Source organism: Phocoena sinus, chromosome 10, assembly GCF_008692025.1.
Source record: "Phocoena sinus isolate mPhoSin1 chromosome 10, mPhoSin1.pri, whole genome shotgun sequence".
Lineage (NCBI taxonomy): Eukaryota > Metazoa > Chordata > Mammalia > Artiodactyla > Phocoenidae > Phocoena > Phocoena sinus.
Window position 1 is genome coordinate 95,424,739 of NC_045772.1, and position 13,205 is coordinate 95,437,943.

The following is a 13,205-nucleotide window of genomic DNA, read 5'->3' on the forward strand; positions in this document are numbered from 1 at the left end:
GATTAATATTAAGCTAGTTGGACTGTTTGTTAAATTCAATGAACAGAAGTATGTGTATATACATATTTTATGATATTTGTGTACTGATTAGGTGATGATTTCCTTTACAGGATATGGGCTTAAAGGTATTCACCAACTCAAAAATTCATAAACCCAAAATATGTCCACAGCCTCAACAATATAAAATACAGTCATCTCAAAGACTGTTATCTTCTCCAGGTAAGAAATTAAGAAAAATTAATTGCCTAATATATTGAACCAAATAAAATAATTCTTTAAAAAAGATAAACTGTGATGAAATTAATTAAAAAGGACTTGTGATTTCAGACATGGAGAACAGACCTGTGGTTGCCAAGGGGGAGGGAAGAGTGGGGGAGGGATGGACTGAGAGTTTGGGGTTGGTAGATGCACACTATTACATTTAAAATGCATAAACAACAAGGTCCTACTGTAGAGCACAGGAAACTATATCCAATCTCCTGAGATAAACCATAATGGAAAAGAATATAAAAAAGAATGTATATATGTGTATAACTGAGTCACTTTGCTGTACAGCAGAAATTAACACAACATTGTAAATCAACTGTACTTCAATTAAAAAAAAAAGAACTTGTGATTTAGATATATTAAGGTTCTTGCTCAAGGTCACATAGTGATACAAATCAAAAAATTCTGTTTGTGTCCAGCTCCCACGTACGCAGCTGGAAAGAACACAAGGCAGGCTGTAAAAAGCGTTATAAGACAGGTGCAGATATGAAGAATAAAAGAAAGGATTGATTCTGATTGAGGAATCAAGAAGTCATTCATACAGAATTTGCTTCTAGTAAATGGAGCTGTGTGAGTTTTAAAAGGGAAGGGAAAGTTTCCAGGCATAGGATAATGTAAACAGAAACAGAAATTCACAAATTGGGACTATATTCTCACCAGTCAAGAAAAGAAGCTCTTTAACTTCCCCAAAACATCAGCTAATATCCATATTGAAATCACACTCATTTGTCAATGATATGGGCTACTTCTTTGATGAATCATATAGTAATCAATCATTTATTTATTTATGGTCTGATACTGTCAAATCATGGTTGAATATAGGTTGAGTACAAACAAAAGAGTTTGTCAAAAATCAAGGTAAACATTCAGTGAGAATCAAATGGCTATACGGAATTTAAATAAAGATCATTGTATATTTTTATTAGTATTTATAAATTATATCCTTTAATCCTTTATCAATAAGATTTGTAGTAAATTTATGTATGAACAAGTGTATAGATGGACAAGATTTGTCCCAGTGACAAATCTTGTCTCTTGTGTCTTATCTTCTGACACGTTTGGGAATAAAGGGTCACATTAGGGAATAAAGAGCTTTTTAAATTCTTGATTCTCTCACTCCTACAAACGGTTTCTCAAAGCCACTGTCAAAATGTCTGGGTACGATTTTTCTTTGCTCTCGCAGAGGTGCAGAAGCTGCAGAGCCTCCTTTCTGCCTCTAGGTTTCTTTCACAGGCAATCCAAGACTCATTCTGCCTCTAGGTCTCACTGTTCTCTGATTGTGATTCTCTTCCCCCAGCTCACTCCTAGCTTACTGTAATGCTTCAGAATTCATCTAAAAATACCACCTCCTCCAAGAAGATTTCCCTTAATACCCAAGTGTCCTCTCCTGGTTCCTATCTATTTCATCACCCTATTTCTTTTGTAGCACTTACTACAATCTCTCATAAGCCTTATCTTTATATTTATTGTTTCTGTCTCCTCCGCAGTCGTAGCTGAAATGGGAAGAAGTCATGAACTTATGCATATAATACATATTTCAGAGCCTCCCACAGAGACTGTGCGAAAGTACTTCCCTGAGACATGGATCTGGGATTTGGTGGCAGTAGAGTAAGTAACTTCTTTCGTATATAAGATGCAACAATATAGATTCCTCACAATTTTCAATTTTTAGCTAGTTTTTCAATATCCAAGTATATCTTTTGGACACATTGCTGTGTTCAGGTGAGGTTTAGTATAATACTTCTGTTATGAAGTCTCACTAATCTAATTTAGTATCAGAAATTTTGCACAAATGTCATTCTAAGATTTCCAGGAAATGAGCACAAGGACTAAATATAACCAAGCACTGCACAGATTAACACCTATAAGAGATCCTTCATTGCTCGGCAGTCCTGAGTTAAGCACAGGCTCAGTCAAGCCAGCTCTACACAGTAGTAGTAGAATTTAAAATTATAAACCTTCCCTCAGTGGAACAGTGTTTTAGAGAAAAAAATTTAATAACAATCTAAAACTACATATTTATCACTATATTGTCTATAACAGATTATACTACAACTACATGTCTAAGGAGAGACTGATATAGACTAGAATTGAAAACAGATTTGGAACAAGGGACTTATACATTCCCATTTCAAGCCTTGATTATACTCTCCATTATTGGTATTTCTACTAAGTGCATTCAAGTCATGACAATAGAATCATTTATATAGGGGTACTCTTCCTAGAAAGGATTTACAGGTATACCTCAGAAATATGACAGGTTCCGTTCCAGACACTCCAATAAAGCGAATATCACAATAAAGTGAGTCACATGAATTTTTTGGTTTCCCAGGGCATATAAAAGTTATGTTTACACTATACCGTAGTCTATTAAGTGTATAATAGCATTATGTCTTTAAAAATGTATATACTTTAATCAAAAATACTTTATTGCTATGAAATGCTAACCTTCATCTAAGCCTTCAGCAAGTCGTAATTTTGTGCTGGTGGGAGGTCTTGACTTGATGTTCATGGCTGCTCACTGATCAGGATGGCGGCTGCTGAAGGTTGGGATGGGGCTGTTCCTTAAAACAAGACAGCAATGAAGTGCGCCACGTCAATTGACTCTTCCTTTCACAAACAATTTCTCTGTAACATGCAATGGTGTTTGATAGCATTTTACCCACAGTAGAACTTCTTTCAGAATTGGAGGCAATCCTCTCAAACTCTGCCACTGCTTTGGCAACTAAGTTTTGTAATATTCCAAATCCTTTGTTGTCATTTCAACAACCTTCACAGCATCTTCCACAGGAGTAGCTTCCATCTCAAGAAACCACTTTCTTTGCTCATCCATAAGAAGCAACTCCTTATCCATTCAAGTTTTAACAGGAGACTGCAGCAATTCAGTCACATCTTCAGGCTCTATTTCTAATTCTGGTTCTCTTGCTGTTTCCACCACATCTGCGGTTACTTCCTCCACTGAAGTCTTAACCCCTCAAAGTCATCCATGAGGGCTGGAATCTACTTCTTTCAAACTCCTGTTAATGTTAATATTCTGACCTCTTCCTATGAATCAAGAATGTTCTTAATGGCATCTAGAATGGTGAATCCTTTCCAGAAGGTTTTCAATTGACTTTGCCCAGATCCATCAGAGGAATGACCATATATGGCACCTATAGCCTTACAAAATGTATTTCTTAAAGAATAAGACTTGAAAGTCAAGATTACTTCTTGATCCATGGGCTTCAGAATGGCTCTTGTGTTAGCAGGCATGAAGACAACATCAATCTCATTGTGCATCTCCATCAGAGCTCTTGGGAGACCAGGTGCATTGTCAATGAGCAGCAGTATTTTGAAAGGAATCTTTTTTCCTAAGCAGTAGTTCTCGACAATGGGCTTACAATATTCAGTAAACCATGTTGTAAACAGATGTGCTGTCATACAGCCTTTGTTGTTCCATTTATAGAGCACAGGCAGAGTAGATTTAGCATAATTCCGAAGGGCCCCAAGATTTTCGGAATGATAAATGAGCACTGGCTTCAACTTCAAGTCACCAGCTGCATTAGCCCCTAACTAGATAGTCTGCCTGTCCTTTGAAGCTTTGAAGGCAGACATTAACTCCTCCTCTCCAGCTATGAAAGTCCTAGATGGCATCTTCTTCCAATATAAGGCTGTTTCATCTACATTTAGCATCTGTTATTTAGTGTAGTCACCTTCACTAATTATCTTCTGGATAATTTGCTGCAGCTTCTACATCAGCACTTACTGCTTCACCTTGAGCTTTTACGTCACAGAGATGGCTTCTTTCCTTAAGCCTTATGAATCATTCTCTGCTAGCTTCAAACTCTTCTTCTGCAGCTTCCTCGCCTCTCTCACCCTGCACAGAACTGAAGAGAGTTATGGCCTTGCTCTGGATTAGGCTTTGGCTTCAGGGGATATTGTGGCTGGTTTGATCTTCTATCCAGACCATTCACATTTTCTCCATATCGGCAATGAGGCTGTTATGCTATCTTATCATTCAAGTGTTTACTCAAGTATCACTTTTAATTTCCTTCAAGAACTTTCCTTTGCATTCATAACTTGGCTAACTGGTGCAAGAGGCCTAGCTTCCAGCCTATCTCAGCTTTCAACATGCCTTTACCACAAAGCTTAATAATTTATAGCTTTTGATTTAAAGTGAGAAGTGTGCAATTCTTCCTCTCACTTGAATGCTTAGAGGCCATCATAGGGTTGTTAACTGGCCTAATTTCAATATTGTTGTGTCTCAGGGACTAGGGAAGCTCAAGAAGAGGAAGAGGAACAGGGGAATGGCTGGTCAGTGGAGCAGTCAGAACACACACAACATTTATCTATTAAGTTTGCCATCTTATATGGGTGCAGTTCATGGCACCCCAAAACAATTACAATAGTAACATCAAAGATTGCTGATCACAGATCATCGTAACAAATATAATAATAATTTAAAAGTCTGAAATATTGAGAGAATTACCAAAATGTGACACAGAGAGATAAGGCGAGCAAATGTTGTTCGAAAAATGACACCAATAGGCTTGCTTGACGCAGTGTTGCCACAAACCTTTAATTTGTTTAAAAAAGAAAACACAGTATCTGTAAAGCACGATAAAGCAAAGTGCAAGAAAATGAGGCGTGCCTGTATTTAACTGCTTACTTTTTGTTCTGCACATTGCCACCTCCCCAGCTCCTCAGGTGTGGCTGAAGTAGGAGTAATAGTCCCTGATACCATCACTGAGTGGAAGGCAGGGGCCTTCTGCTTGTCCAGTGACACTGGACTTGGTCTCTCTCCGACTGCCTCTCTCCGAGCCTTCCAGCCCTTCTTTGTGGATCTCACGATGCCCTACTCTGTGATCCGCGGAGAAGCCTTCACACTCAAGGCCACTGTGTTAAACTACCTTCCCAAATGCATCCGGGTAAGGACTTCTCTTTATTAACTTGAACACAAGGTAACAGTCGAGTAAATTAAAAACTGCATTCCTGGGAATACTGACAAACTCCTGTGTATAAGATGGGCTCACCAGGAGATAATACTGTCAGAGGTACTCCTATGTCATATGACTATGGTTGATGATATCTCCAAATACCAAATGACAACTTAAAACAAGGTTCTGACCCTTATCATAACCCTTTAAAGTTAGGAAGTTTGTGTAACATGAAGATTTATGACATGAACAACAAAAACCAGTATGCTGATTCTCATGTCTTATACTCTCCAAGGTTTCAACCTCTACATTCCCATAGATTTAACTTTTCTTATATGATTAACTGTATTAAACTTAACTTTTAAAGTTATTTATGTGCATCTTACCATAATTGTTTATAAATCTTGTCTACTCTGCTGGGAGAGCTGAGGGTATGGTCAAGATCCTAAGCCAAAGGAGTAGAGCTTCCACAGGCAACAAACATACACTATCATGACTTTTCCTCTCCTCTGCTCCTACCACGGGAAAGAGCAGATTATCCCCAAATACTAATGTTTAGATGTCAGATCCACTTATAAGATGCTAAGTCTTCATTTATATTATCTTCAATATTAGGCAACCTGAAATCTACCCAATCCCTCAATGTGCTTTGTTTCAAGCCATTCTTCCTTTGGCCCCCTTTCCCTCTGGTCTATTTGTCTTTTTGTCTCATGCGTGGTTTCAGGTCAGCGTGCACCTAGAAGCCTCTCCTGCATTCCTAGCTGTCCCAGGAGAGAAGGAACAAGAGACTCAATGCATCTGTGGGAATGGCCGGCAAACCGTGTCCTGGGCAGTAACCCCAAAGTCATTAGGTGAGAGACAGCCTCCTAGAGGCAGTTCTCTACTCAACGACTGTGTGTGTCTGTCTATGGGATCCTCATATCCAGGCAAAGACGCCCCCACCCCCCACCAAATGGTAGAAGTTTTTTCTTTGTCTTTCATTGTAGGATGTCTAGAAGGATATACCCGCTTCCCTCACCTCCGGCTCCACCTTGGATTCCCAGTATCATTAGCCTCTAGTCTATGCTGCTTCCATTCCTGCTCCTATATTTTTATAAAACAAAAAAATAAGGTCACAAAGCATTAAACATTTATAAATCTTGGGGTTTGGAGGCATGGAGGAAGAGAGAGATGGTGCTCATCTCTACTGGCCCCTTTTTCCAGGGAATGTGAATTTCACAGTGAGTGCAAAGGCACTGGAGTCTCAAGAGCTGTGTGGGACCGAGGTGGCTGTGGTCCCTGAACATGGAAGGAAAGACACAGTCATCAAGCCCCTGTTGGTGGAAGTAAGTAAGCCTGCCCATTTGATAAGTCACAGTGAGTCAAGAGAAACAATGGTGAATCCAGCTGGGGTTCCAACTTTTAGGTAAGAAGGGCTAAAAAATAGATATATGAAAAAAGAAATATATATATATATAGTCATGGGATATTTCACAATATGATTCTCTCTGTGTGTGCTTCTCTGTCTCTCTCTCTTGATTTTACTTTGTAACTTTCTCCTCCCTTTCTCATCTATCAACCTGTCTCCTTCATATTACTTATACTTATAGAATTTGCTTCTATAATACATTTGAAAATCAGTTCCAATCCTTCTCTTCATCAAGAAACCTGTAGTTCCCCTATTAATACACATGTCCTGAAAGTCAGTCCATTCTCACTTCTAATTTTTCTTTCTTTCCACCTAAAGCCTGAAGGACTAGAGAAGGAAGCAACGTTCAACTCCCTGCTTTGTCCATCAGGTAAGACTCAGTCATCATAATTAAAACAACATTGACTAGAATATAATATTTGAAGTTCAAAGTATTTTATATATACCATTCCTACACTTTCCCTATGAGGTAAGCAAGACCCGAAGAACCATCAACCCATTTTGTAACTGAGGAAACTGGTTTTTAAGAGGCCAAGTAATTTGATCAGCTGAATATCCATATCCCAGGAATTCTGAGTCTTTATTTCTTAAGCACCTGTGCAAACATCAAATTGTCCTTCTGACCAGTGTATGATGTGGTTATAGGTAGAAAGTGGGTAGATTCAAAATGAATACTGCCAAAGGGGATATTTCCTTGGATATTTAGTAATACCACACATGGGTAGCTGAATTCAAGCCCCTTCAACACTGAGTTTTGCATAGCTAACCGCACTGGATAATGAGACTATGCTATTTCCAGAAGAAAAGGTTGCCATAGCCTTTACCATTTGTCATGTCAATATTTGTTTGGTGCCAATCCTATACCTAGTATCCTATCAGTCATCAAGGGACTAAAGAAGCTTACACTAAAAGATACAGCGTTATCTTTGTGGAGAATTTCCTAAACAGAAACATTTATAGAAATTTAGTACACTAAGAAATTTATCAACACAATGTGTTCTCATCTCAAACCAATGTCTAATCAACATCATGTGTTCCTTACCTTTCTGTACCTACTAATTTCTGTTTATTACCTTTGTTGTCATATCAATACTTAAAATATATAACATGTATTCTAAAAACATAATTGTCTTATTATTTAGCCTTATTTCTACATTTAAGTGAATTTAGTCCTTACTACCAAATCCATATATGTCATGTTTTCTTACAAAGCTTTTTTTGAAGAGAAGTTTTTGACATACAAATAATACATACATAATTAATATAACTATGTATGTATTTAACACATAATTATATTATGTATTTAACTACATGATTAAACTTAATTACATAACTATCGGTAATTAGTATAATTGATAATACATACATAATTAATGTATACAACTTAATGAGTTTGGAGATAAGTATACACCTGTGAAACTGTCACCATGATCTATACCATAAGCCTATCCATCACTTCCAAAAGTTTCCTCCCACTCTGTTATTATTATATTTTTATAATATAAGATCTATCCTATTAGCAAATGTTTAGGTTTACAATACAGTATTGTTAACTGTAGGCACTACGCTTTACAATAGACCTGTTGAATTTATTCATCTTGCATAACTGATAGTTTGTACCCTTTGACAAAAGTTTTATTATTAATCTTATGAAGATAGGATGCAGTATAATGATAAATACATTTTTCTTTTCTCATCTTCATGTAATTCACTAATATTAAAGTGCCAGCAAATGTATGCTTATCAGCAGCAATTAATTTATTTTCACTGAGTCAAATACTGCTCATCTTCACCCCTAGCCCCATGTCTAGAGGTTCCATTAAAAATACTGTCTTCATATCTGGTGAAATTTGATGGAAGTAAAGACCGAGCATTATGGTAGAATTCAGGAACTTTCTGAAGATTTTTCCTTTGCTTATATATACATAGTGGGTTTTTTGCATACAACTGTTGTGTAAGGAGACTGGGGATGGACATGAAATATATCACCTTGTGATAACGATCTTGTGTGAGCCATAGGATGATTACAACAGAATCACAGCATCACAGGTACTTGTCAGTTTGTAGCCTTCTTGTGGAATGCAACTCCACATACAAGGAGGTTGGGGAAGGAAAGTTCTAGAAATCTCAGAATCCCATTCATATATGTTGAAGGTATTTTTTAAAACTGGAATATTAAAAGAGGGACAACTTTTCAGAAGAAGTTTAGGTACAAGGCATAGTTCTGGCTTCTGGGTCTTGGAACTCTTCAGGAAGATATACAGCAGAAATCATCTTCATTGTGGCTGATTTGTTTCTTTCTCTAGGTGCCGAGGTGTCTGAAAAATTATCTCTGAAGCTGCCACCAAATGTGGTAGAAGAGTCTGCCCGAGCCTCCTTCTCAGTTTTGGGTGAGTCTCCAGCCCTAGGGGACTACTGTACTATATTAGACAATGTCCACTATATTTTTTCCATAAATACTTTCTCAGAATAACAGCTATACTTTTAACTTCTTTCTTCTTTGGACTTATTTATTGCTTCCAATCATACTTCTGTTCCTTGAAGACACCCTTCCTAAAATTCCTCATTTCTTTACCTTAGTTAATTATTCATTTCTTCTTAATGATTCTGATAGATTATAATCTATAAGCTTTATGACTTCCCATCTCTCCCATTTCCTAGGAGACATATTAGGCTCTGCCATGCAAAATACACAAAATCTCCTCCAAATGCCCTATGGCTGTGGAGAACAAAATATGGTCCTCTTTGCTCCTAACATCTACGTTCTGGATTATCTAAATAAAATACAGCAGCTGACTGCAGAGATCAAGTCCAAGGCCATTCGCTACCTCAACACTGGTGAGTCACTGAATAAGGGAGTGAAAATTTCACAGTGCAATTTTAATAATAGGTTGGAATCCCCAATAGGCTTGAGTTACTTATCAATTCTATGATATGTAAATTTATCATACTACGATGGTTACAATAATAAGAATACTATGACAGTTGACTTTATGGTACCTAGCCAGTGTCCAACCTCCAATAAAATGTTTAGGACTCAAACCATCTAACATATTGCAGCAAAATCTAGGAACTATCACAAGATGCCAAGGCATTTTGTTTATTTCTCTGGCTACAGAATGTACAACCCGTCATGTTGCTTCATTAACCTTCCATTCCAGGTTACCAGAGACAGCTGCTCTACAGGCACTATGACGGCTCTTACAGCACCTTTGGGGAGCAACATGGCAACAATGAGGGTAACACCTGGTAAGGGAAAGACAGTTTTTTGAGCTCCTATTTTTGTGTCAGGTCTTTTACACATATTATCAAAATTATATTCCCAGGAACCCTATCAGATATGTATTATTAAGCCTATAGTTGGCTATACTAGATAAATATACCAAAACTAGCAAGGTAACAAGCAAAAAAGCTGAGATTCAAACACACGTATGTTAGATTTGTCCCCAGAATTCATCCTGTTCATAATACACCAAGGTATTCTTTCTGAAATAGCTATTTTTTTTTCTAAAATAGCCCCCATAACCATGATTTTTTTTTTTTTTTTACCATGATTTTTTAAATGAGATAGCCAGCAAACATATCATATAACTTCTAGATAAACCATGTTCACTTCAGTTTATGTTTTTAGATCATATTCATCTTAATCACTAATAAATTCAATAATAGGAGGAAAGAAATGAGATGGAGCCAGTGATATGAAACACCGTTTTAAAATCCTTAAGGCAAAGCAATGTCAGAAGTTACTGCATGTAAGAGCTGTGTATGAGAAGATTCTGCCATCTACAGAAGAAAATCGCTAAAGAAAAGATTTAAAGCCTTACTCAAATAAAATAAAAAAATAAGTACCATTAGTATAGTTGACCCTTGAAACACATGGGGGTTAGGGGCACTGACCTTCAGCAGTAGAAAATTCACATATCATTTTACAGTCGGCCCTCGGTATCCCCAGTTGTGCATCCACGGATTCAACCAACTGGGGATCATGTAGTATTGTAGTACATATTTAGTAAAAAAAGAAATCCATGTGTAAGTGAACCCATGCAGTTCAGACCATGTCGTTCAAGGGTCAGCTGTACGAGAGCTAGCAGAGTCATCAGGTAAAGGCAATGGGAGCTCTAAGTAAAGAATTCCTGTTAGATGACTCACGTCAGTGTGAGAAGTGTCCTATGAAGCCTGTTGCTGTGATGTGGTTATAAAACCACCGTAACAACGTAAATGTGATCATCACTTCCTTCCCTTCAGGCTCACAGCCTTTGTACTGAAGAGTTTTGCCCAGGCTCGAACCTATATCTTCATTGATGAAGCACATATTACCGAAGCTCTCACCTGGCTTGCTCAAAAGCAGAGGGACAGTGGCTGTTTCAGGAGTTCTGGGTCACTGCTCAACAATGCCATTAAGGTGAAGTGTTCTCAGAGCTAGTGTTGATTTGTCCATTACACTGTCCTCAAGGATGAGGAGAGGAAGTGATAACATAAGAATTCCTTAAGGAAGGTATCAGAAGAAAATAAAACCTGGATAGCACCAGGAAAGAGGGGCTGGAACTCAGAGTGATTGTGATACTTTGCTTCATGGGGATGTATATGGGTAAGGACAAATTCCATGACAGCAGAATACAAGGAGCTGATTAAGAGCATTCTCAAAAGTTATTGGGAGTTTCTAAATTACTGATTCATTTTCAGTACTGGTAATTGATCTGTTCATATTTTCTATTTCTTCCTGGTTCAGTCTCGGGAGATTATACCTTTCTAAGAATTTGTCCATTTCTAGATTGTCCATTTTATTGGCCTATAGTTGCTGGTAGTAGTCTCTTATGACCCTTTGTATTTCTGTGGTGTCAGTTGTAACTTCTTTTTTCATTTCTGATTTTATTGATTTGAGCCCTCTCCCTTTTTTTTCTTGATGAGTCTGGCTAAAGGTTTATCAATTTTGTTTATCTTTTCAAAGAACCAGCTTTTAGTTTCACTGATCTTTTCTACTTTTTTAAGTTTCTATTTTATTTATTTCTTCTCTGATCTTTATGATTTCTTTCCTTCCTAAACCTTATGCTTTAGGCATAAGGTTAGGTTGTTTATTTTAGATTTTTCTGGTTTCCCGAGGTAAGCTTGTATCGCTATAAATGTCCCTCAAATTATTCAAATCTGTCTCTCTCTCATATTTACAGGGTGGAGTGGATGATGAAGTGACCCTCTCTGCCTATATCACCATTGCCCTTCTGGAGATTCCTCTCCCTGTCACTGTAGGTGCCCTTGCTGAAGCCTCGTTCTAGATGCAATGAAACTGCTGACCTGATGTCTGAAACAACACCCCATTAAAAACCAGTTGTCAGCATTCCTTCTATGCAATGTCAATGCTTCCCAGATCAATAGAGAATTTAGTCAGTCCATTAAGAAAGATTTACACTTCCCCAGTGACGACCCTAGTCTATTTTTCCCCTAGCAACCCCACTACCACCATCACCACACATGCAGAATGAATTCTAAAGATATGGCCTATATTCCTGCCTTATGAATGTGAGACTAACAGCTTAAAAAAAAATACTATTCTCTCTATCCGTAAGAATGAGGCTAGAAAGACAAATGCTTTCCAACAACTTCCTGACCTCTGTGCTGTGGTCTGTGTTTACCCGGGAGCACTAGCCCCCCTATGCACACAGCTCGCTCCCTTCTCGCTCTGCCTTCCTAGCACTCTGTCGTGCGCAATGCCCTGTTCTGCCTGGAGTCAGCCTGGAAGTCAGCCAAGGAAGGATCCCGAGGCAGCCACGTCTACACCAAGGCACTGTTGGCCTATGCCTTTGCCCTGGCAGGTAACCAGGAAAAGAGGAGAGAAGTCCTCAAGTCACTTGATGAGGAAGCCGTAAAGGAAGGTGAGAGCACACCTGGGATCTTTCTCCCATCCCACAGTCTCTGGATCAAGGATTCCATATCAAAAATACTCCATGACTACCTCTCAGGACCCCCTTCCCCTCTCTTCTTTTGTCTATGTCATTATGGACTCAGGGCTTTCTTACTCAAGTCACACATCCAAAGATAAGAGGCAATGTACTGTATATATACAAAAAGGCATAAAGAATAATAAGCAAACACCTTTAATACTTCCCTTCCAGCTTAAGAAACAAAATATTACCAATGCTGGAAAAATCCCTTGTGTACCATTCCTACCTGCAAAAGTAATTGTTATCCTGAATTTGTCATTACAAACTCCATGGATTTATCTTTTTACTGCAGATGTATCCCTAAATAATATTCAGAATATTTACATTTTTCCTCTTTAGATAAGAAGTATCATCCTTCTGAGTATTTCTGCTTGATCCTTGTCTGTCAGTCTGCCTTTTGCTTTTTAAGTTCAACATTAGGCAGGCTGATAGGAGTCTCCTGTATGGGTATGTTCATTTTCACTGCTGCATGATACATTACAATATATTTAAAAGGCCATAACTTATTTAGAGAGTCTCTCCTCATGGATCTTTTCTTGTTTCTTATTTACTTCTATTGCAAACCATGCTGCAATGAATACTCATATACCCATCTCCTTGAGGGGGTGTGTGAGTTTCTCTAACTTGTACTTAGAAAGCGTAACTGCTGATTAGCGGGCTAAACACATCCTCCCCTTT

The 13,205-nt window shown here is 38.0% G+C and overlaps 1 protein-coding gene and 1 long non-coding RNA gene across 7 annotated transcripts in view; one reads left to right on the forward strand and one right to left on the reverse strand.

Annotated features, from left to right (window-relative positions):
• LOC116761010 overlaps window positions 1-13,205 on the reverse strand; it is a 160,285-nt gene that overhangs the window by 96,730 nt on the left and 50,350 nt on the right. The gene's annotated exons all lie outside the window — the stretch shown is intronic.
• LOC116761004 (alpha-2-macroglobulin-like) overlaps window positions 1-13,205 on the forward strand; it is a 69,284-nt gene that overhangs the window by 49,117 nt on the left and 6,962 nt on the right. For both annotated transcript variants that reach the window (XM_032646656.1, XM_032646655.1), the window contains exons 17-28: window positions 111-219; window positions 1,755-1,875; window positions 4,946-5,174; window positions 5,908-6,034; window positions 6,387-6,508; window positions 6,910-6,961; window positions 8,898-8,981; window positions 9,253-9,429; window positions 9,753-9,840; window positions 10,837-10,993; window positions 11,757-11,831; window positions 12,278-12,458. In XM_032646656.1, coding sequence (XP_032502547.1) covers window positions 111-219; window positions 1,755-1,875; window positions 4,946-5,174; window positions 5,908-6,034; window positions 6,387-6,508; window positions 6,910-6,961; window positions 8,898-8,981; window positions 9,253-9,429; window positions 9,753-9,840; window positions 10,837-10,993; window positions 11,757-11,831; window positions 12,278-12,458 — 1,522 coding nt within the window. The remainder of the gene's footprint in view (window positions 1-110; window positions 220-1,754; window positions 1,876-4,945; window positions 5,175-5,907; window positions 6,035-6,386; window positions 6,509-6,909; window positions 6,962-8,897; window positions 8,982-9,252; window positions 9,430-9,752; window positions 9,841-10,836; window positions 10,994-11,756; window positions 11,832-12,277; window positions 12,459-13,205) is intronic.